This window comes from Eptatretus burgeri, chromosome 10, assembly GCF_056783735.1.
Source record: "Eptatretus burgeri isolate ZD-2024b chromosome 10, Ebu_testis_v1, whole genome shotgun sequence".
NCBI lineage: Eukaryota > Metazoa > Chordata > Myxini > Myxiniformes > Myxinidae > Eptatretus > Eptatretus burgeri.
The window spans coordinates 53,284,408-53,310,862 of NC_140970.1; the positions used below are offsets into that span (position 1 = coordinate 53,284,408).

Genomic DNA, 26,455 nt, shown 5'->3' on the forward strand with positions numbered 1-26,455 from the left:
CATATCAAATAAGGCAATTCTGTGTATATGTGTATTCTGGAAATCATTAAAAAAAAAAACAGGACTCAGCCAATTTCCATCAAATTTTGTATATGTGTTCGGAGTACCCAGGGTCAGGTCATGGGCACAAAAAATGGGGGAGATGACATGATTTTCGCTTGTACAATGCAAGTGGTTTAGTGGCCCCTTGCTGCAGCAGACAGGGGGGATTATTAGCCATGGTACAAAATATATTTGCCCGTCCCTCTCCCCCCCCCCCCCCGGCTGCTCCCGAAGGGAGCAGGTGTTTCCAGTGTAAAAAAGGAAGAAGCATAAAACAATTGCAAAGTCTGATCTCACTTTGGAATGGAATATGGAATAAGACAAGAGATTCATGAATCCCACTATTATACTTCCTCTAAGGACCTCCAGGTTTGGCTAAAAATGCTCAAACCTTTACCAGGCACTAATCAACTTTGTAAAAACATTGTGTGATGATATCTTGTTTCTTCTTACCACTTGTGGCCAAACTGACATCTGCAGTGCATGTCTGTACAAGCTCTCCAGGGTGACTACATATGTGTGTACCATGCAATCGATAGAATAAGGAAGTGTACATATCAAAGATCCAGAACTTTTTCAGTCCACATTTCATCGGTTTGTTTGGCATCCAGTGCCTGAACACAAATACCATCCTCAAAGAGTGATAAGCTGCTCACCAACAGTCATTTGCACCTCAAATCTCAATCTTTTTGCAACATGTAATGAACATGTCCCAAAGGTTGTGGAAGGCAGCCATGTGATCCATTCTTCCCATCTCCATCCTCATACATTAATCAAACCTCAACGGCCATTTAATGTTTATAAACTTCTACAAAGGTTGCTCCATATATTGCATTTGAACTTTTAGGAATAAAAAATTCCCTTGCTGGAATATATTAAATATGCTCAACACCAGCCATAATAAGCAAGCAGTGAAATGTGTTCAGCTTATTCATCGCAACAGGCTTTAACATCTTGCAGTTTGTAGCATCTCCTCTCTCGCTCTCAAGGATTGGGAATAAGAAAATCTCTCTTTAAAGTCACCCCAAGCAACTTTTCGTCGATGTTATTTCAAATCCTAGAGCTAGGCCTGGAACTCTCTTCAGTTTAAACTCTCATCTATGGTGAACAGTCAGAACTCCCTCACATTTACATTGTGGGCTATTCTAATTTGATCAAGCTGACATTCCTTTGCTACTCCATTATTCAACTTGGATCAACGGCACAGCCGCAGTCCCGAGTAAATGATGCCACTCGCAGCCATGTGCGAGAATTAGGAAAGAAGATTCAACTCTAATCAAGTACTATAATGTAGAGTGAAACAAAATTAAAAAACAAAAAAAATAGAAGGGGACTCTTCGACATTGCGACGTCACCAGATATTCTTCCACCACATTATTACATCATTATACATACATGTACCAAATCTGATTAAAAATTCCTGAACCCAGATTCAAAATATTAAATAATCCTGGCTGCCGGACCACACGTCCAATAAGGTTGAAATTTAAAACATATATTCCCCATGACAACGCGATCATAATTGTGACGTTTCACGCCGATTGATAAAGTGGTTCAAGAGAGAGAGTTTATTAAAAAGAATTTCGTTCAATCCAATATGGTGGCCAGACCAAGTGATCTATTAATTATTCATGAACACCCTGAATCCACAAGGCTTGGGGAACATGTGGGTGAAGTTTCCCCTCGATCTGTCAAGCCAATCTAGAGTAGAATGTTTTTAAAGGTTTATTTTTCAAAAAAATCATTGCTGCCAAACCATGTGACCTATGAAGTCATAGTAGGAGAACTTTTTTTTCCTCCTGGATAGGCGATCATACCTATAAAGTTTTACTTCAATCTGTTCAGCTGTTTCGGAGAAGATTTTTGAAGGTTTTTTAATGTTAAAAAGAATATGGCTGCCAAACCACATGACTGTTGATGTCAATTTTTTCCCCCCATACAATTTAGCCCCAGACGACCCTCAAAAAATTTCAGTGATCAGATAAAGTGTTCAACATATGCAATTATGATGTCAAAGCAAAGCCACCTATGACATCAAAAAAAAAAATCGCACTCGTTTCCCATGGGGCGTACTTGACATGTGCCAAGTTTCATTTTTTCCCATGGAGTGGTTTCGGAGATACAGATGTCCAACGTTTTTCCTTTTTTCCAACATAGCTGCCACACCACGTGACCTATGACGTCATAATTATCATTAATATATTCCACATGAGTAATCGCAGCTCTGATGAAAATTTCATGTCAATCATATAAGCGGTTGCAGAGAAAACAGCGAAAATTAGCATGGACGTTCATACGTACGTACGTAGAGTATGGGTGGATGGACAATCCAAAAACATAATGCCATCGGCAACTTCATCAGCAGAGGCATAAATACACCATAAACACACTCACTGGCTCCAAAATAAAATAAAAGTAATGGGTAAAATGATATTTCATTATAAATGGCCATTTGAGCAATCTGGAAGTACAGGCAGAAAAACATGAAGAACAAGTGGTGCCAGGCACAACAAATCCTGCCCATTTAAGGCATAAAGTTATTTTGGGGATCAAATTTAAATTTGATACATTCTTAACCTGAATGTTGATTATAAGGAATAGCATAAGGAATATTTTAGTCTTAGTTTGAAGTCAATTAAACCATTTTTGACAAAGTTATGACCATAAAATGATTTTGACCTCTTTGTGACCTGACTTTGATCTTTGACTAAATTGGACCCAAAAGTTAATGGGGTCGTCTGAGGTTCATTACCCACCTGTGGATACTATTTGACAGTGTTTGAGCCAGCCGTTTTCCCGTAAAGTTGTATTTTCGTAACCACGTTTTAGTTTTAATGGAAAATTTGTAATTTTGACCGATGACCATGACCCCCAAAACTTCGGACCCGACCGATGTTCACAAATATGCATTTTTCACTATAGGAATGGGTAGGATTACAAGTGACAAATAGAATAAGGTTCATTATAAGCTTAGTTTGAAATAAATCAGATCATTTTTGACGAAGTTATGAGCGAAAAATGATTTTGATCTTTTCGTGACCTTGACCTTGACCTTTGATCCAATTGGACCCAAAAGTTAATGGGGTCGTCCAAGGTTCATTGCCCACCTGTGGATTAAATATGATAGTGTTTGCTAAAGCCGTTTTGCCGTAAAGTTGCTAACAGACAGACAAACAAACAGACAAACAAACCTGAAGATTACAATATCCCGCTCCCTCCCTCCGGGGGGGGGGGGGGGAATAAAAGAAATGACCAAGTGGAGGGGGTTCAAAACTATCACTAAGTTTAATCCTGATACTGAAACTGTTCTTGGTCCTGTTGGAACTATCAGTCTGAAAATTTGAAAAAAAACCTTTATAAGTATCCACTTGATGATGACCTAAAAGGGCTGAGCAAGATTAATATTTGGAAAAAAGAAAAGAATAAAAAACAAAAAATGGGGATGGGAGGGGGTCAAAAGACCCCTACCATTTGCCATGGGGTTAAGAAGTACATTTTCGCTCACTTTATTCACAAGACAATCATATTACATCACACATCAGGAAAACTAAAATTGTTATTCATTGCATGTTCACAAAGATCACTTGTACAGTTGCATCAATATCAATTTATAATGTGATCATGGCTAATATATGCAAGAGAAAGCAGCGTCATTTTACTTTAACTACAACCAACAAGTACTTTATTTAATTTTTTTTACTTCAAATCAAATACGTACATCAAAGGGCTTCAACACACCGAAGAGCAGCACAACATTGCATACTCTGGTGTTGCAAGTCAATACAGCAAATATTTTGCTACAATACAACAACCATATAACACCATGAGGCTCATTTGACAAAAGGTGCCAGTTTGTTTATTTTTAAATCTCTATTAGGATAACTCTTTATATTTACACGATGTTAAAACTCATTAAATGAGGATTTTTTGGAACCAGACAACTGGGTTGTTGTTACATGCAATATCTTCATGCATGGCTGGATATGTCTTTGCTCAGCGTTATTCATTTTGGGAGCTTTCACTCACCTTTGTAGCACTGCCAGCAACATTGCAAGGCCAATTTTGCGAAAGGTGAGCAGATTTTGAAAAATAATAAATAAATCAGTAAAATAAACATCATAATAACATCTTTAGAAAAGGCTTAAGGTACACAGGATCATGAACATGGTAATGCATACAAACTGTCTTCCTGCGCACGATGCACACTTCTACGGTCGTAGGTATCATGTCTGGCTTCTTTAATTTGCACTGAAATGATCAACACCGGTGACATTTCAAACCGAAAGCATTTATGTTGATTGGGAAATGATCAAAAAATGATTAGCTGGTATAAGATACTGATGTTCGAAAACAACGCTAACATAAATGCAAAAGGAATGCATGAGAAAGTAGTCATTAACAAAAGGTAATTTCACCCGTCATCGTTGCACTAATTTGAGTAGTGTTAAGATTAATGGCCATGGTCGACAGGCACCAAAAAACGGATTTCTGATTTCAGAGCAAGGATGAATTCATACCAGTCAGTTGAAAATGTTTTTCATTGCAAAAAGATTGTAGTTTGAAAAATAACAACTCGTCAATATATATGTATTAATCAATGCGAATTCTTTCCCTCCCTCTACCCACCACTGTCTTCGGCACATCACTCTCCCTCCCTCCCCCCCCCCCCCAACGCATATAAAAAATAATAGTAAACAAGAAGATTTATACAGCAATGTTTGCAAATAATCACCTCTCGACACCTTTCCCTCGTTTCACAACATGATTTCAACTTCTGAAGTATGTGCAATGGATTATAAAATCCTCAGCAAACACCCACACGCATTCTCCGTTCCTCAATTGCTACAGTCAATTTGTCGTTTGTTCAAACTGCTGCGTTTTGTCGGTATTCCATTAGCATGATAAAAAGAAAGAGTTGGGTAGGAGAGGGTGTGGGTGGGAGAGCAATCATTACTCGCAATGTATTTTCCACCGGAAAATGGTTGGTTGATCAAACGTGTGGGTGTTTGCATGGCAGAATGATGTGAAGCATGATGAGCTTGCAACAATGCACCAAGAAGCGTCACGCTGATCCCTTGTGAGTCGAGTGTTTATATGTTGTACAAAATTCAAGACCTTTTAGAGTCGAAACAAAATATTCAAGTAGGTCAAAAAGAATAAGAAAGAAACACATTTTTAGCCTTACGGCTTTCAAACTGTTCGTGATCATGAAATTTCTCTTTCAGGGAATGACAACGTCGATGAAAAGACAATAAATTCATACTTGCCATAATTGTCAGACATAAAATGTACAACGAAGAAGTGTCACCATCCACTGGAGAGAGAGAAAGAGAAAGAGAAAGAGAAAGAGAAAGAGAAAGAGAAAGAGAAAGAGAAAGAGAAAGAGAAAGAGAAAGAGAAAGAGAAAGAGAAAGAGAAAGAGAAAGAGAAAGAGAAAGAGAGAGAGAGAGAGAGAGAGAGAGAGAGAGAGAGAGAGAGAGAGAGAGAGAGAGAGAGAGAGAGAGAGAGAGAGAGAGAGAGAGAGAGAGAGAGAGAGAGAGAGAGAGAGAGAGAGAGGTATGCAAGACCCACTTTTAATTGGGGTTTTGGGTGTGATGTTAGCTCAAACATAAACCCAGAGGTGGGAAGTTTGTGAAAACTGTGAATGTTAACACAGTACGTAACACAAAATATTTAAACACATGAAATAGCAATATCAACAGCCAGCACACGAGTCTGCGTACAAGACAGACCAAGCTTCCATGGGGTAATTTGACACGGCACAAACTGTCACAACCCAATCTACTCAAGTTGTGTTTCCATCTTTAATTAAGTGTTTGATGAGTGTCCTCAATTTTACTGCATAGAAATGCACGAAACGAGGGAAACGCACGACAATTCAATTTGAATACCCTCGTCCGTGTGTCACAAAACCTTAACAAACTTAATGCTCAACCAAGCCAGCATTTGACCCAAGTAAACCTCATCATACATTTGTTTATTTAATTTTTGCTTCTGCAATCTTTTTGAAAAGGGAGTACTGTAGCTTGAAGTTGAAAAAAAAATGAATACGAACAATTATTTGTAGGGAAATAGCCAAAAGGTACAGCACCAAGTCAACAAACTGATTACAGAGTCTTCACTGTGATATTCAATTTGTTCAAAGTTTATAAAGAGTGAAATTACTCGACCTGAATATAATCGTATTTTCACTCCACATCATGTGTGATGTGACATATGCATTTCACAGCCGCTTGTGGATCCACAAAGGCAACATGTGGCTACTTCCAGGCAAATTAGGCCTCAAAATTGCAATATGCTCAATTTCCCTACCGCCTTGCCCCGACGCTTCTCTCACCCTTGTGTGTTACATTACAAATAGTCGGTCCCTATTGGCACGTTTTTCATATAAAGACAAAAAGTGAATATTGCAATCACAATCTCATCCAATAGTTGTTAGGTTTTGAAATGTAACTTTTGCACGCTTCAAGGTTTTGTTGACTGGTTAAACAAGCTTGCGATTTAATCTACAATTTCCTTGCTGTGGGGATTACATTATTTGATAGTGCCGTAACACACAAAATAAAACTTGTTTAGTAGACAGGGAATGAAAACTGCATGTTTGGTTTTGCAACTGTTTACAGTCGTTTCATCAGATGGTCTTCAATTTACCAGTACTGTACCTTAGTTTCTGTCTTCGTACCAAAAATCTTTCATTTAGTCTCTTACATACTCTCGAGTGATAAAGCAAACTTTTTTTCTAGTTATGTTCTTACACCTTATTACAAATCATATTCATATTGCTTTAAACGAAGAAGCAAATAAAATTGAATAAATATTACTATAACTACGAAAATGCTCCAACCTGAGGTTCTTAAACCAAGCTCGGCGAATCATTGGGAGGTGAGGAGAGGTATTAATATATATCTGTACATATCATCATGTGCCAATGTAATAATAATAAAAAAAACACTACACTCAAACATCTTGCTAAGTACAGCAAACAATGAAGGAAAGCTTATCATAACAAGAAGGTAACTTGGTAAACCTAAAATAAATAAATAAATTAGCAAAACACCTGCACTTGATTTATCCTGATCCTCACTGCTTCATCATTTCCACAATTTTTCACAAATAAACGAAAATAAATTGTCGAGCCACATTGGAAAGCTTATGGCAATACAATGGTTGTCTACATTTGGTTCACATAGGACGTTGGGCTAGTTTGGCCATATCCACCATGTTGCCCATAGCCTCCTTGCTGCCCGTAGCCACCTTGCTCATAGCCTGAATCCTGCCCATAGCCTAAGCCATCTGCACCGTCCATCCCAGGTTTCTTTCCTTGTGCCATGGCCACTGTACCAGGTGTGGTGGCACCTGCTGTTGGCTGGGCTGTTGCATGCCAGCCGGTTTCCTTGAAAACAAACCAAATGTTCCCAGCCCACAGCACAAAGTTAATATAACCAAACACCTACGAATTGGGAACAGAGGACACAAAAGAGGAAGCAACATCAGATTAATAAAGAGTGGATTACGAAACAGGTATCAATTTACAAGTGGAGTGAATTTTTCACATAATGACAATAATTTAAACTTTAATAAAATCTGTCAGGAATATCATCATCATCATCATGTACCATGCCCTATACAAAGCATTGGTGCTGTTGAAGCAGTTACCTTAGGCTACAATCGTGGTAGAGTCACTACTCATACTCAAAAAGTCAGGAAAGGAATTTGGAATTTGGTGATAGCTCGCCTACTCTTCTTGAGGACCCCGTGGGGTCTTCAACATCCACCAACTAATGCTAGGAGAAGGGACACAGTTTAACATCCATTTGGATGACAGTTTATAGCTGAGTCGGGATTCAAACATGGGCTAGACAGTCAAGGGGAGAGAGTGGATACCTCTCGGCCGTCTTGCCCATCAGGAAAATACCTCACAAAATAAACCATTATGTAACAACATAAGCAAATAAATAGACAAACAAACATCGACCTCACAACAAATTTACATGTTAAGTTTTTGTACACATCTTTCATTGTAAGTCAAAGAGCTTAAAATGTCACAGACAAACAAAAATGCTGTAATCCGGTGGTGAAGCATCAAAATACAAACTTGTGCATGCATGTACATGCACATACACCAAACGATCAGTTCCAAATGGAGAGAAAATACTGTAAAACCTCAAATTATACCAACCTAATTGATAGGGGAGCACCTGTCAAGAATTCTGGCAAACTATTATTACACTTAATTCCTATATTATGAGTCCAACAGGATTGTGCACAAATATTACACTTGCCTTTGAGCTGCCTAGTCTGTGTTCAAGTCTCAAAACATGCAATAAGGGTGTTGCATCAAGGAGTGTGCCATCCCATCTGTCGGTGCAACATTAACTGGGGACTTGTCTGCGAGCATTAAATTGCTGGTAGATACCAACCACAATGTCTTGACAGAGAGCAAGTGAGTTATTGGCAACACACTGGCCGTATTCCAAAATGCTGTCTTAATCCGGTTCAGTTGAACATCAAGCAGAGTCAGGTCAGCAGGTTCATGAAAGACTTTGGTCCATTTTCCATAATATATGCAACCAACCTCAAACTAGAAATGGGACATGAATAATGAGTGTGAAGATGATCATATGATACTGTTCCAAAAATGACTTCAGCGTTAATTAGTTATTTCTTAATGAATGTTCGCACAAGACATTGTGTAACTCCAGTCTAGCAGTGGTCGGAATCGAGTGTATAGAGAGCTCCTTAGCAACCTGACCTCAGTGCCCATCTCTCTTCCAACTTTCTCCCTCTGTATTTCATATTGTTAATCCTCCCTTTACCCCCCCCCCACCTCAATCGTATTTTCTCACCTCCCCAGGCAGCCGCAACACCAACATGATGAGTCCGCATGTGCGACGTCCGATGCAATGCGTCAATATGGTGGGTTCGAGTTTGTGAGGGATGATGCAATGTAAACATGGCAGAACTGCATGTAGGAGGTCAGACATGTTGTGAAGCCAGCGTGGGTCCGCGTGTGTGAGGCATGACACAACACCAACATGGTGGAAGCACAAGTGCGACCATCAGTGGGGGGTTCTCGCTGTGCGGAGGAGTGGGGGGTGGGGGGGAGCCTCTCCTGAGTCCATAAAAGCCAGGGGGAAGTACCGCTCATAGTGTCTATAGTGGTCACCAATCAAGTCAAGCAGTCAGTGGTTGCCAGTCAAGACCAAATGAGTGGAGAAGTGGCGCATCCAGCACGGAGCAGTTGAGGCGGCGCCTGGAGTTCCCAAAGGAGGAGAGATGATGGCGAGAGCTTCAAGGAGCCGCACGAGTGCAGAACCCTGACCAGTGTGCCCATGCTAACAGCATCCCTCAAATGGAAATGCCACCACCAAGACCAATATCTCACCATCCCATCTCACCCTTTCGTCTGTCCTATGTCCCTGAATAGGTCTGTGTGATCGGTTTAGTTTAAGGTTTGGAATATTTTTGTCGAGTGATGCGCATCGGTGGGTTTTCCTTATATTATTGTCATTTTATTTATTGATTCCTTGCTGTGTCCGTATCCTCATAAATTATTAAACCTGTTCATTTTAAAACAATTGTTGCTGTGGTTTTTGAGCCATGGAATTGCCCCCATGGCATAACCAAGTTATCATTAAACCAATGTATGCTGAATGCCGAGCTTTATCACGTCAGCCAAATTACTTAATTCTTAAACTCGCGGCACCATGGACTCGCAGCCCATGCACAGAATGCCTCCAGATAGATGTCCTGGCAGTTGATCTGCGGCAGTCTTGCATCACCCATTAGGGAGACCCGACTCCATTACAATCCAAAATAAAAACATATCCATCTCAATCTCTCAATCTGCCAGTGCTGCTAAAACAGCCCCAAAGGAAGTAAAAGCAGGAATTTGGTCAGGGTGCCAGCAATAACTCACCTACTCTCAGCAAAATACACCAACTAATGCTAGTACAAAGGACACCCAACTTAACATCTATCTGAAGAACATCGTACTTTGTGACGCAATGCCGTGCCTATAAAGTACGAATCCAACAGCTTATTGATAGGTCGGGTATCAAACTGAGCTTAGACACCTCAAAGGTAAGTAAGTGCACTACCTCCAACATCCTGTCCAATCTGATGTACATACTTGTCTCCAATAAATAAATAGTTTTAAGAATTTGGTTTGGACCCCACCATATCTGAAACCAAGAGCTTAGTTCCTTCCAATAAGACTCATGAGCAGAGGATTACCAATTACTATGTATTATACAGACTCACAATGATACATTTATGCATGATCAAATTAATTAGTACAAATTTAGCTTTCCTAAAACTATAATAATATCAGAAAGTTATTAATCGTTATGGACTTCACGATCTACCATGAACAAAAAAGCGAGCATAACTTAAATCACTTAAAGCAGTCTGCCACCCCTAAATCCACAACATTAAGTTCATTTTCTACAACTTTTCATTATCTTAACACTTCATTAGCCCGTGAGGTGAACCAAATGCCAACAGAAGTATACACACAAATATTGTTATGTTTGTGGGGGTAGATGAAGAGATTTCATAAAAGAGATAGGATTGTGTAGAGTTGCTTGGCCCGTGGACGTGTAGGAGACATCTCGATGTAATTAAGTAGGGAGACTATGAGCTTAAGTGTTACGTGTCACCACACGTAAGGTGGTGTGGTGTTCATTAGGTAGGGATCAAGGATAATTTCCCCAGTATGTAATTGCCCCCCTGTGACTTTTCCCCATGTTTATATAACCAAAATCGGTGATAAAGGTGGGGAACACATCCCTAAAACAACTACAAGAGGGCAGAAGCCCCGCATTCCCGGGTTTCGTGCAAGCAGGACACGCCCCGGAGGCGGAGGTTTGAGGAGGGTGACGTGAGACACATGAAGAGGAAGAGGGCGTGGGAAGAGCAGATCACATAAGGTGGTTGCGGAGTGATAACAAAAGGACGCACGTGGTTGGGACGCATATTTAACAATGAAAAACACCAGATTAAAAAATAAATAAATAAAGACCCTGGATCAAAAACTTTTTTTTTTCTTCTTTTTTTTTGCACAAATTGTATCTTAGCGAGTGGAACACTTTCAATCATTTACACTATTTTTGTGCAATATCATGGAAAGTGTTCCACTCATGAAGATCCATTCTGTTGTGCATGCACATGCAGCATATTGCTTTCAACTGCATCATCGACCTGGCAAAGCCTGGTGTTGGCTTAATGGCTAAGGTGATTGGCTTACGATATACGATGGTCTTGAGTTCAAACCCATGTCAGGCCGTTAAATAAGACCAGGTAGGTTGACTCAGCCTGTCATCCTTCCGGGGTTAGAAAAATGAGTACCGGTTTACTGTAAACAAGGAGCATTACATCAGCGCACAGCTGTGCTCCCAGCAATGATGGCACCAGCACCCACAGGATGCATACAAATAATAATAATAATCTACTTGGCAGACAAAATAGTCCAGAATGCAATTAACCGAAATGTTTCGGAGGAGGAGGAGGAAGGAGGAGGAAGGAGGAGGAAGGAGAAGGAGGAGGAGGAGGAGGAGAAGGAGAAGGAGAAGAAGGAGAGGAGGAGGAGGAGAGAAGGAGAAGGAGAGGAGAAGGAGAAGGAGAGGAGAAGGAGAAGGAGAAGGAGAAGGAGAAGGAGAAGGAGAAGGAGAAGGAGAAGGAGAAGGAGAAGGAGAAGGAGGAGAAGAAGGAGAAGGAGAAGGAGAAGGAGAAGGAGAAGGAGAAGGAGAAGGAGAAGGAGAAGGAGAAGAAGGAGAAGGAGAAGGAGAAGGAGGAGAAAGAGAAGGAGAAGAAGAAACTGAAAATCATTTCAGTCACAATGGAGAGGGAAGGGACAGAGAGGCTATCAACACTCAATATTGAGGGGCTTTGGGGGGCTCTTTTACTTTAGAGAGTTTTGAAAATGAAGACATTTTCATGTGTGTTGTAAATTAATTTAAATATACAGTGATAAACCATTAGTACAGTACCTGAACATTGTAGATACTACCTATTTAATGGTAAACCCCAATGTGTATGGAAGTATCTGTGCTGTATGGGGGCTGGGTGCTTTTGCTTGTAGTCATGTGGTTGGGTTTCATAAATCATGACTTGCCCGCGTGGGGTTGTTGTAGTGTGCATCTGATCGGGAAATAAAGCGGAATTGCTACTTCACTCTCGTGTCTGTCTGTCTGCACCTCGGACACAACAATTGGCAACGATGGATGAGGTTCGGGTTACCGCTCATGGCAAAGTGCCTGTGTTCATCAGCGATGACTTTGAATTGTTTTTGGAGCAATTGGAATGCTATTTTGACGCGAACAGCGTAGAGGACGACGGCAAGAAGAAGTCGATATTGCTTGCGTCGCTATCACCTGACAATTACCGCCTGTTAGGTGACCTGGTTGCGCCAGACAAGCCGAGAGACGCGGGCTGTCGTTCCGTGATATTGTGCGAAGATGCAGGTGCACACGGCGCCGGAAAAATCATCACAGCTGGCGCGGTACGAATTTGATCACCTGGTGAGGAGCCCGGAGGAGCACGTCGCGGATTTCATCGCGCGGGTGAAGCATCTGGCCGTCGCCTGCAAGTTCACGGCGGGTGAACGTCCGGACAGGCTCAAAGATCGTTTTATGTCTGGATTTCAAGACTCGAAAATGGTTTCGGCGATACTACGGCAGAGGTGCGAGGACATTACGTTCACCACAGCGGTAGAAACCGTGGTGGCTGTCAAACGAACTCTCAGGGATGTACGTGCCATCGCCGGTCAGACCATGCTAGGTGACCTGGGAGTCCACGCGATGTCCCGTGCGCCTCCGGCCGCACAAGCGCCCTTCGGTGCGGACCATGGCCAGACATCGCAACGCGGCCGGTCGGGCGGCGAAGTGAACACACGGGGTGTTGGAGGTGTGGAGGTCGACACCTTCGACGGGTGTGCCCGTATAAGAACAGTGTGCGTTTGCATCGTCACAAGGTGGGCCATCTGAAGCGTGTGTGCCGAGTGGTGGTGGCCACCATTAAGGTCATGGATGGCGATTTGCAGGCCGATTCCGACGACCCGGGGCAAGACCTGCAACCTGGGCGAGGCGACCCTGGCGACCCGGGGCGAAACCTGCAGCCAATGATGAGCCTGTTTTCAATTGGTCCTGTGGCGACAGACCGATGACGGTGGAAATTGAGGTAAACAAGATGCCGATCATATTTAAGATTGATACAGGAGCGGCTGTGTCGATCATAGGCGAACAGAGCGCGTGTAGACTCAACGGCCTGAAGCTTATCAGGTCAAACCTCACGCTGTACACGTACACCAGCGAGAAGATAACGCCAGTTGGGATGGCAGACGTGTCTGTCGTCTACCAAGGCCAGGTCGCCGTGCTCACGTTGTATATGGTGCGGGGGAGGGGACCACCTCTCCTAGGCCAGGACTGGCTGACCCGCATCAGGCTAGACTGGACAGCCGTTCACCTTGTACAACCCATGCCAAGCCGGTGGGAGGATCAGTTGGAGAAGATCCTTCAAAGGCATCAAGGGGTGTTTGGCGGCGAGCTTGGAAAACTCAAGGGCATGCAGGCAAAGCTCTTCATGAAGGAGGGGGTGGTTCCTCGTTTTTGTAAACCAAGACCGGTTCCGTATGCCCTGCGGGACAAGGTCAAAGGTGAGCTGGATAGACTGGAGGCCTGTGGAGTGATCGAGCGGGTGCCGTACGTGGACTGGGCCACCCCGGTTGTCACGGTGCTGAAACGAAATAGTGACGTCCGATTGTGCGGGGACTTCAAGACCACAGTTAACCCGGGGCTCAGCGTGGAGCAGTATCCGCTGCCGTCAATCGATGAGATATATGCACGGTTGGCAGGGAGTTAATACTTCACGAAGCTTGATCTGCGTGACGAATATTTTCATCTGGCGATGGATCCCAAGAGTAGCGACCGTTTGACAATCAACACATGTCATGGGCTCTATCGATATACCCGACTCTGTTTTGGGATTGCTTCGGCCCTGGCCTTGTGGCAGAAAGCCATGGATCAGGTTTGCATTGGCCTGCCCGCTCAGACCTACCTGGACAACGTGCTCATTGCAGGGAAAACGGCGGACGAGCACCTCGCTAACATTGACAAGGTGCTGACGAAATTGGAGGCGTGCGGCCTGCGCTTGAACAGGGACAAATGCACGTTCTTCAAACAACGGTTGGAATACCTCGGGCACATCATCATGCTGGGGGGGCTGTTGAAAGGCCCACGGAAGGTGGAGGCAATTCAGCACATGCCACTGCCCCGCGACAAGATGCAGCTGCGCTCATTCATTGGTATGGCGCAGTATTACCAAAGATTCGTGCGCGAGCTCAGCTCGCAGCTGGCGCCGTTGATGCTGTTGCTCAGGAAGGACGAGTGCTGGGTGTGGAGGCCTGAACACCAGGTGGCGTTCGACCGCGTCAAGTGACTGCTCACGGAGGATATGGTCCTCGTTCACTACGAGTCTGCACGTCCGCTCTTATTGGCATGCGACAGCTCCGTATATGGCATCGGGGCGGTGCTCTCCCACAGGATAGACGATGGTTCTGAGCGGCCTGTTTGTTTTGCATCCCGGAGCCTGTCCGCGGCTGAGCGGGAATATGCCCAGATCAAGCGCGAGGCTCTCAGCCTCGTCTAGGGGGTGCAGAAGTTTCATTAATACCTGCTGGGACGGCATTTCACTTTGCAGACGGATCACAAACCGCTCCAATTCATCCTGAAACCCGAGCGCGGGGTGCCGGTGGCGGCGGCCACGCAGATACAGCGGTGGTGTCTGTTCCTTGCTGCCGAAAGCTACAATATCCAGTTCCGAAGCACCGGGAAGCATGCTAACTGTGACGGTCTCTCGCGCTTGCCGTGCGAGGAGGGTCCAGCTTCGTCTGAATCAGCCGACCGGGTTGATGTGTTTGCACTGAGCCAAATCCAGAGCGGGCCGGTCACGGCCAAGCAGGTCACGGTGGAATCGGCTCATGATCTAGTACTCACCTGTGTCGTTCAGGTGATGTCTACTGGGAATTGGAGTGACCTGCCTTCGACACCGGCATTTCAGCCGTTCGTGTCACACGCATCGGAGCTGTCGTTGGCCCAATGGTGCATTATGTGGGGAATGAGAACGGTGATTCCACATAAGTTCAGGCAGCATTGTTTGGAAGAACTACATGTCAGTCACCTTGGCATCGTGAAGACCAAGAGTCTTGCTCACAGTCTGTTGTGGTGGCCGGAGTTAGATAAAGACATTGAACAAATGATTAAGCATTGCGTCACTTGTCAGGCAGATGCCTATAATCCGCGTCGAGCATTGGGGCTATGGCCAATCCCAGCCAGGGCCTGGCAGAGTCCATGTGGATTTTGCTGGCCCTGTTAAAGGAAAAATGTTTTTGATTGTGATCGATGCATTCTCTAAGTGGCCGGAGGTTGTGATCATGCAGCGTACATCGGCGGACATTATGGTAGCGAAGCTGCGGACGATCTTTGCTAACAAGGGAATATCCGAGATTTTGGTCTCTGATAATGGTCCACAGTTCGTCGCGGGTGTGTTTGATGGTTTTGTGCATCGAAACGGTATTCGGCATCTGAGGTCCGCACCGTATCATCCTTCCACGAATGGGCAAGCGGAATCATTTGTTAAAATGTTGAAACGTGCCTTGCGTAGAGGGGGGTGTGCATCTACGCAGACAGTAATTGATATGTTCTTGCTGCAATATCGAAATGCTATCCATCCCACGACTAATGATACACCTGCCTTTCGTCTGTATGGATGGGCATTGAGGTCTAGGCTGGATTTGCTGCGACCGGGAAGGTCGGAGGTTGGGGCGGTGTCGCGCCCGACGCTAGTGCGCAGTTTTTATGTGGGACAGCGGGTAATGGTGCGTGATTATTACCACGATTCCAAATGGGTTCCGGCCGTGGTTTCTGTAATACTCGGACCGGCAAATTGCCTGTTCGGACTGATGATGGACAGGTGTGGAAGCGGCACGTGGACCAAATGCATGATCGCTGTTCAGCGTCACCCCCCACCCCCCCCCCCCCGTGCCGAGCGACATGGAGCTCCCACCTCTGATGTCGCCGGGGCCAGACGTTGCATCGCCAAGGCCAGACGTGCCGGCGTCCGTGGGGCTAGCGGACTCGGGGTGTTTACCTGATTCAGTCCTGCCCGAGGGAGATGAGCAAACTTGTCGGCCGGGGGTGCTTGATGTTGCGGATGGGGCGAGTCCGGCGAGGGTGTCACCTTGACCTAGCCAGGAGGCATCTGTGCCTGGGCCGCCTGGCGGCCCTGTCCGTCCGGGACAGATCAAGAGACGGCCGCGGTACTTGGAGGATTTTGAATGTTGATTTTTGTCATTACAAGGGAGGATGTGTGCTGTATGGGGGCCGGGTGCTTATGCTTGTAGTCACGTGGTTGGGTTTCATATATCATGACTCGCCCGCTAGGGGTTGTTGTAGTGTGCATCCGATTGGGCAATAAAGCGGAGTTGCTACTTCACTCACGTGTCTGTCTGTCTGCACCTCGGACACTACAGTATCCACCTAATTATAACACATGGGGTAAGTCTGGTGTAAAAGAACAATGTTTAGTGATTGTTATGAAAAGTTTAGAATGTGTGAACTGTGCTTGCTCGACTTTATGAAGCCACAAACTTCAACTGGAACGGGGCTTGCATTTGTTGTCGCATTTGATTCATGTCATTCACTTTATAAATCAGACAAACACTAAATTAGGTTAAGAGTGCATCTTGTGATGATTGTTTTTCTACAGTATTGAAGTTTTACTGCGGTTTTGACCAGAATTGAAAGTTAAAACGTAGTTATGCACCAAAATGATCGAGTCAGAGTGAAGCAAAAATTGGAGAAAAAAATAATAAATGCAGGGAGTAAAATGGGCAAGGTAGTGAATGATACAGTGTACAGGTGAGGTGAGCAAAGCAAAAGAATGGGACCTGTGAGAAGGTGAGAAATACAGAAGGCGAGTTGAATGGGTGAGGTGAGCAAACCATCTGTCCAGTATTCTGGTGAAACGCTTGATGAAATTACTGATGTGTGTTCTTCATGAAATGTGCTTGATGGAAGCATCTTTTCCTTCGCTACACATCAGTAAAAGCAAAACTATCATCACAGTACTTGATCGTCCCTTGAGGCTCCATCATGTTTGTTTCGCAGTGAAGCTGGGATTGCGTTTCATCACCACGTTTTAAAATGTACCTTATTGATAGAAACTTGTCAATTGGATGCTACGATACCAGTAATGGAGTGGAACATGCATTTCATTCCTCCGCTGCAATTCTTTTTAACTGTAAGAGTGCATCAACTACTCAAGGATGAACAAAACATTTTATAAAATGAAAGTTGATAGATGTGTGCTCACTGCCATAGGAAGTAAATTAAAGCTGACAATTTGGCGGAGCAAGAGAGATTTCTCTCATATCTTCTTCACTACCCTCTTCACTTCACTACTTCAGCATGAACTTTCCAACATGGAATGCTCTTCCGAACTCCTCTCAGTCACACTCTTCACTAAAGATTTCAATATGTCGACTCCCCAGTATTTTTGTCCAATACAACACCCATTTGTGCTTTACGTTATTACTCATGACTTCTTATCCATTAAAATGTGTTGGTTTTCATAATCTGCAGTGGGCTGGCATGTTGGCCGAAAGGTATGCACACTCACCTCTGTGCTGTCTTGCCTGCGTTTGAATCTCGGCCCAGCTATAAACTGTCATCCTGGTGTCTCGCAGGTAGGACGATTCATCAATATGTGTGCCGTCCCTTGGATGGACGTTAAACTAGGCATCCTATCTGCCGGCATTAGTTGGAGGATGTTAAAGACCCCATAGTGTCCTTTGTGAAGAGTAAGTGAGCTATCATGTTCCAAATTCCTGCCCTAACCTACAGGGAACACTGCATCTCATCTGCTACACAGCTGTGCTCCCAGCAATGATGAAACCAGCAGCCACACACTGCATACAAAATGAATGAATGAATGAATATTCTGTCATTCCCCAAACCAGTTGTTACTGGAGTTCATCAGGGGTGTGAACTGGCCTCCACACTTTTCAATGTTTGTATGGACTGGATTCTGAGGAGGATATCAGAGAGATCAAGCTGCAGTGCATCGTTTGTGAATGTCAAGATGTCCGACTATAATTTTACAGATAATGCAGTCATCTTTGCGGAGACTCTGGGTTTCCTTCTTGGGGCCCTCAAGGTGCTGATTGAGGAGTCAGAGCCGCTGTGATTATGGGTTTCCTGGGTCAAAACTGAGATCCAGGCTTTCAATTACATATTGGATACTGCTATCCTTTCTGTACCCATTTGTGGTGACGATGTTGAGGTCGTGGAGAGATTCACTTACCTTGGCAGTGATATTAATGTCTCTGCTGGCTGTGAACCAGAGGTCAATAGTCTGGATCGGGCGTCGGGAGTAATGGATTCACTGGATCATGGGGTGTGGCTCTATCAGTAGCTGTGCAGCAGGATGAAAGTCTGAGTCTTCCGGTCCTTGGTGCTTCCAGTGTTGCTCTATGGATGTGAGACTTGGACTGTGACCAGGGATCTGAGATAGAGACTTAATATTTTTGGTACCAGGTCTCTTTGGAGAGTCCTTGGCTATTGCTGGTCAGACTGTGTGTCCAACGAGAAGTTGCTGAGAGAAATTCAAATGAGATTTGTTACCTGCATAGTCCATGAGTAGGGTGAATATACTGATTCTGGCTCACTTTTCCCCATGTAAGTGAATGGGGGATTTTCAGCGATTCATTTTTTTTTCCCTAAAATTAAACCCCCTTTTTATCCCAAGGTATATTTATTTGTCTCCCCTTTTAACCTCGGAGCACTCTTTTCAAATAACCAATGCAATAAGATGAAGATTTGTTCAAGTAGTAAAGTAGTAATGTGATTTGTTAAAGGTGATTCTAAAGAAATATCTGAAACATGTAAGCCTAGGGCACTCTTTTTCAAATAACCAATGCATATTGTTTAGCTTACTCATTGAACCTATAAAAATTTGTTCATTCTCAAATTCCTTCAATAGTTTAATTTTCCTTGCACAATAAGCCCCATCTAAAATATTTAAAAATAAAACATTTGAATCTTTATATTTTTTAAGATACCCCTTTTGTGGCATTATGAAATGATAAGCTTCTCTTAATGCTCTTGTTTGACCACCTCCTGAGCCTCAGATTATTTTTTGCTGAGCCACACCCAGTTTTCATAAGCCCCACCCACTTTTAAAGAGGTATATTCATAAGCCACGCCCCACTTTTCCTAGGCCCCGCTCACTTTTCATGAGGTATTCCCCATAGGCCACGCCCACTTTCCCTAGGCCCCACCCACTTTTACTAAGCCCCGCCAACTCACATCATTTCCAGTTCATCTCTGACTCACAAAGAAATCACGAGAAAATTCGAGAATGTTATGGTTTTTAAAAATTTCTAAACGAGGTCTTGCCTGGGCTTGCCCAGGGAATTTTCAAAGAATCCTCCATTTTGAAAAAAATTTTCTCCATTCTCACAAGGCTTGCCTGGGCTTGCCTGGGGTTGCCCAGGGAAACCATGCCCAACAGTCTTTCTCTGGAAAAGCCTCAAGCCCAGGCTCCATTTTAAACATTTTTTACTGACAATGGAGTGCTGTGCTGAGCTTGCTTGGAGTCTACTACTTGTATGGAACTAAACCTTCAAGTTGATGAACTGGATTCAAACCTCTTATCTATTGAGGTAAGATTTTATTTTCCTATTTTCAGTTTGATTTAAGCATAGACTCATTTAATAATTAAATCACTTAATTAATACATTATTTTCTCTCACAGGAAATTGTATCTGAAAATACCGATTTTGCCACAACTTGGGACGAAATTGTTGGTTTGGTTGAAGACCTTGTGAGCGACCAAGACCCACAGAACGAGCTCGACCTTGAGGGTCCAACCAAAGAGTTATACCTTGGAGACCAGCAAAATCCTGAAAAAGAGTTTTACAGCAATAGTACTCATTGTGAGTTATCAAGCCAATACCCACTGAACAAGTTATACCTTGATGAGCCAGAATACAACTTTTACCTTGGAGACTCACATTTTTTTTTTAAATCAGTAAATGAGTTCTGCCTTGATGGTTTAAATAACTACCTTGGAGACTTGAAATGTGGGTTCTGGCTTGATAACTCACAATGTGATACGTATCTTGGAAACTCAACAGGAATGTGGTTATACTTTGGAAAGTTGGGTTTATTTTGGAGACTTGAAATGCTACCACTCTTTGGGATCTAAACCTATCGATTTAGTTCTTTGTTGGATGGTGCTTGATGAGAGCAATATCAAGAAAGTTCTGGGAAGAAATTGCAGGAAAGTTCTTACTCCCCTTTTCTACTTCATCAAACCTGAAAGCTTAAAAAGACAGAATTGGAAGAAGAGAAAAAAAAAACATTATATATATATATATATATATATATATATATATGTATATATATATATATATATATATATATTGTTAGTTCTGGGAAGAAGATGCTGGAAGGTTCTTACTTCCCCTTTCTGTTTCATCAAACCCGAAAGCCTTAAAAGACAGAATTGGAAGAAGAGAGAAAAACATAACAAATATATTTTGTTGAAATACGTATTTAAAAAAAGATATTGTGTTGGGTGAGGGTTGAGATTTTGAATGTGAGGGTTGGGGTGGGGGTTGAGATTTTGAATGTGAGTGTTGGGGTGGGGGTTGGGATTTTGAATGTGAGGGTTGGGGTTGAGATTTTGAATGTGAGGGTTGGACACACACACACACACACACACACACACACACACACACACACACACACACACACACACACACACACACACACACACACACACACACACACACACACACACACACACACACACACACCAACAAACAAAAGTTAAGCCTTGACTATTCAGTTGAGGATTCTGTGTTTGGGGTTCACAGATCTAAGAACGTCCCCCCTTGACACACATTATATACTGTTATACACCTCGGACTTGGCCCTCGAGTGCCCACAACGGTGTATAGTAGGAGGGAGTGAAGGGACAACCCATTGCTCCCATGGGTATTATCTGCTTAGCTTTGTCTTTTGTAATTCCTGTGAATAAAATGAACCTAAAATCTCTTCCCCTTCCAAATCATATATCTTATAAGTCCAAGGAACCGTATCTATTACATCAACAATTTTAAAAAGTTCTTTCGTCCATCGTTTCGTAAAACCCTTTTCAAAATGAGATTTCCACCTATATATTCTTACGATATCACCAACTTTGAACTTAGGTTTTCTGACATTAATCTCTTTTTCATATTTTAATTTTGTAAATGTTTTTGATGGTTTCATATTCGTTGACGTGTGAATCGTGTCATTATACTTATCCACAATATCCTGAATAAAAGATGACCATTGTTGTGAACCGAGTTGTGTGAATTTTTTATATAGTCTCTCCTTTAAGGTACGATTAAAACGTTCAATAACAACGGCCTTTCCTTCATTAAAGGTACTGGAAAATGTAATACTGTTATTTTTTTGAAAATTCATAAATGTCTTATTATAAAACTCTCTACCCTCATCAGTCCACAATTTTTTAAGGTTTTCTTTTACTTTTATTAAATATCTGTTGAAAGGCTAACATAAGAGTATTACCTGTTTTGTTTTTTAAAGGGACAACCCATGCATATCTACTCCTCAAATCAATAACGGTTAAAGCATACTTGTACCCCTTATCATTATTGAATTCAATCAAATCAGATTGTTTCCGTACAAAAGGACCAGATATAATCAACTTCCTTGGAATAAACCTTCCTTCTGTGAAACTTTGTGAATATTGGTTTATGTAATTCATCAACCAATTGCTCTTCAATCATAATGACATCATTCGAGCCTACAAGTTTTTGGAATTTCCAAGTCCAAGTTTCAATTTAGCACTGATCATCTTCTTCACGATGAACCTATCAACTTTTTCTCTCAAGGTTGGATTTTGTATCAGGGACAAATTATACAACATTTCTCTATTGGCTTCATGCTTTTCTTCCAAAGTTGTGGTATTCCCATAATCAATATCGTGTCTCATGCACACTTCATCAACCCTATTGATGGGTTTGCTCCATGATTTAGGATTGTCTGCCTCATGTAATCTTTTATCCAAGTTTGTGCCTGGACCACAGAAAGAATACCCTGGTAGATGTAATTCCCCTGGTATTCCAGTAGTTGCAAATTTACTTCCTGATAAAAACTTTTGTATATCTCCTCCGAGTTTGTGTTTGGAGATAAATTGATTTTTTTTGAACCACACACCGAACATATACCTTTTTGTATAACCCCGTTATTTTTACTTGTAAAATATGAAATATTTTTAGTATCAGTTTTCTTTTTACATTTGAGACAATAACTCATTTATTAATGAGAAAAATTCCAAAAGAGTGCGAAAACCGTTTTATTTTCCAACATGCACATTTGAATCTTAATTTTTAAAACATAAAGAATCCAAAGAAATGCCTTCACTCTCTCCTCCATTTATTTAAGATAAAAATGAAAAACTTTAATTAAAGTCGATATCTTGTCCTTGAAAACAGTCTTGTCGAAAATATTGCGAATGGACTTGTCAATTCTTTGTTTTCCTCCTCGGTGGGTTGAGCTATTTTCTGTAATACCCCCAATCTTTTTTTAATCTCACTGGTTTCCATGTTTTCATATTTATTCATTCTCGCTCATTCCTCCCTCGACTCCCTCTCCTCCTTCTCTCTCTTCTCTCTTTCCTCCTTCTCTCTCTTCTCCCTCTCCTCCTTCTCTCTCTTCTCCCTCTCCTCCTTCTCTCTCTTCTCCACCTCCTTCTCCCTCTCCTCCTTCTCCCTCTCCTCCTTCTCTCTCTTCTCCTTTTCCTCATCTTCTCTCTCTTAAACTCCTTCCTCGTCCCTTACTATTCCTGAATCACTTACACCCCATAGAATATCATACATATATTCATCAGGATTTCTTGTTATTCCTTTATCCAAAATAATTTTTTTTTACAAAAGGAAACCAACAAAATTTCTTTTGAATTTCTAAAAGAGCCTTACGTTTTCTTAACTTTATAATTTTTTCATTATTTAACATTCTAATTAAATCTAAAGTTGTCGGTTTATCAACATCAGCATAATGCCAATCTTTTATTGAAAATACCTCATTCTTATGTTGTAGAACATATTTATTAAAATACCGAATACTCTTTTCTTGAAGGTATGCTTGGACACAGAAATGATAATTTTCTTGAAGTCTTCTTGCTGTCATTTATGTATTAGAAATATATGTTAGAATAATATTATGACACGAAACACCGCCCCATCTTCCCACAGTTAAATCATTTTGTAATTCCCAACTTATTATATATAATCCTGTTTTTTCTATTTTCATGATATAAACTCGGGCAAAACCATTATTGTATTTACCCTTATTAAATTATTTTATTTGTTGTTTATTAATCGTGGCTCCACAAAACTCATTCTCCATACCAAGTGGATAATATTCTTCCTGAGGAGACTGATTTAATTGTTCCAGGTCTTTTAGGTCAATTTTAAATGACCAATTATACCCTAAATCATTCATATCATACCCCCATTGTTCTATTCTCATACAAACGATACGCCCTTCTTTAAAATTTTTTTATTTTAATTCGAACTGTGAATTCTGTATGACCTGGAGATAAAATCAACACTTCTGTATCTTTGGAATACACGCCCATTTATTTAAGGATATATATTGTGATAAATCGCTTAATCTCACCAAGTCATTCACGTCAGTCGGGCTTGGATAATTTTTTAATTCATAAGCATTTTTCATATTAATTTTTTTGTTATACTCTATTTATATCGTTCAGCCTGTGCCTTTGTGTAATAATTTGATAAATCAATATCCAGTTCTTGGGATACACCAAAGATAGAACCATCTTTACCAACATAAGTCATTTATATTACATTAAAAATAATGTCATAAATTTTTTTTTATTTTTGTTGAGTTGAAATAACACATATAGACATAATTGACCACAACACTTGGAATTTAATTCTTGGACTTGAAATGTTTGATAAACACCATTCTGTAAGAATTTTATGACTTCAACAGGTGGTGGAAGACCAAAACTATCAAAATAATATTTGCCTTGACTATTAAAAATACAAACCCAATGAGAACCATTCCCATTATTATCTTCTAAGTTCATAATAATATTCTTTGTATGTTTAGGCATTTGTTTTAATTCCATCATTATAAGCACCATCAATCAAATCACAGTGAATTTATACCGAATTTATTGCTGAGGATATTTGAATGACATTATCACTGTAAAACATCCCATGAGTTTCAATCTTTTTTGAGGAGAAACCCAATAACTCTCTAAATGAATTATGAATTGTGAAATCAACCTTGTAGTTATTTTTAAGTTTAATTGTTGATTTTGAACTATGTTTTTGAATATCTATAACAATATATTTTGGTTCATCACCCTGGTCTTTCAGAAGACGAGCAATTTCGGAAGATATTTGAGAAATCTCATATGCTCCGGGTGAGACTGTTATCGTTTTGTATCCACTTTCCCGATTATAACTAAACTTGTCATTTTTCTCAGTTATATTAAATAAGGTATTATAAGTTTCCATGGACAATAAAGATGCTTCATATTCTTTTGTTGGGTCAAGTTGTAATGGGTGTGGGAATGAAGATGTGTGGTCGCTTTTTGTGAAATTAAAACTCAGGATTGTGCTTCTCATCTTATTTAATATGAGATAAAATGTCTTTATATTGAGATTTATTAATTATTTTCATGTTCGTAAACTGGTCTAAAATGGCTGATGCTTCATTAAAACAATTATTTCCAGCCTTCTTACTACCTTACAACAATAACAGTCGATTAACTAATTGCGATGGGTCATTTGGAAGAAAACTAACACCTGAACCAAGAATACTTAAAGCCTGAATAATGTGTTTCTCCTTCTCATTCTTGCTACGTTTATCAGAAATACGAACGCTATAATCAACAGAGTTCAGCAGATCAATATATACTCTATCATCATTATTTTCCTTATCCAATGGTTTATCAAAATACTTTGATTCATTTCTCACAGCTGAAGCTTGTCTTCCATCTTTTGTGAGAAAAAACATTAATCTGGGGGTTAGTTTAACAGGGGGTTGAGCAGACCCCAAGAACCTTAATTCATCATTAAATATCAATACCTTTTCTTGAACAAGATGAAATATTGCTGGTTGTTCTGTTGGAATGAGTCCTGCTTTGATTTTTGATCAAGCTGAATATTGATTGTTTTGAAGAGCATTCACAATATAAACAGGGGAGTGAATAATCTCTTCCAGTTGTTGAAATAATCCTTCATCATCATATTCTAATTCCCCTATATGCTCTAATTCTTCCTCCGTCATTTGACTGAAATCTTTTATCATTTGAAGTTTTTTAGGAGTATATCCTATTGTGGGAACTGTGGAAACATCTACAATTTTTTCTTTGGAAGTTTTTTTGATGTGATTTAAAAATTTTCTCTTGTTTTCTTTCAAATGCTTCTTCACCCGTTAGTTTCTGTCTGCATTTCTTCTTTATGTCTTCCTGTTGTTTTACAACTTTTGAAACCAACTCTTCATGTTCCTTAAATCTTCTTGCTATTTCTTTCGCATCCATTTATTTATTGAAAAATATCATTTAATATCTCATCTTGTTTCACAACAATATATTAATATTTTTCAGTCGTGTGCTTCATGTAATCCCCAAATTCCCTTTTACTACATAATGTAGAACAATTATCTCTCCAAAAATTGTTTATATCTATTGAATTTAACTTGAATAAAATAACAGTATTAGCATTGTTTCTGATGGAACGACGAGGAAGTTGAAAGTATGATTCACTAAGATAAATACAATTACATGAAGAATGTCTCCCTCTTGTGTAGTCGCTGTCCATTACCGTTTGGTTTCTCTCATTAACACAATCATCAAAGATAACGAGGTTCTTTTTTAATTTATCCAAATCTTGGGGAGATGGTATATCATCCATATTATCACTAAGAATACAAGTTATCGGTTTATACAATTTATCGGTTATCGACTTTGTGAAAATTATTAAATTATCATCATCAAAAAAGTTGGGAGTCAGGAGCATCTTCAAAAGTAAGCAGGTTTTCCGCATCCGCTTGAACCAACTATGAGACATCTTAATGAATTTGGAAGATTTTTATGATTGTTAAATTTTATCTTATTTTCCCAAATGGGTAAAAAAAATCATTCATTTATATATTTGGGAAACAGGTTATTTAATTTATTATTGGCTTTTTTCGAAACTCGATATTTTATCCGAAGTTGAGGTTAAATTTCAAGATAATCCATTGTTTTATTTATGCAATATCTTGTGTTGATATTGCCTGAAAATCACATCCATGAATAA

General features: G+C 41.0%; 1 protein-coding gene across 1 annotated transcript in view; it reads right to left on the bottom strand.

Moving 5' to 3' along the window:
- Positions 1–3,532: 3,532 nt before the first annotated feature.
- Positions 3,533–26,455, bottom strand: part of LOC147018588 (synaptoporin-like) — a 64,664-nt gene continuing 41,741 nt past the window's right edge. The window contains exon 6 of the mRNA XM_085898382.1: positions 3,533–7,492. Coding sequence (XP_085754508.1) covers positions 7,214–7,492 — 279 coding nt within the window. The 3' untranslated portion in view covers positions 3,533–7,213. The remainder of the gene's footprint in view (positions 7,493–26,455) is intronic.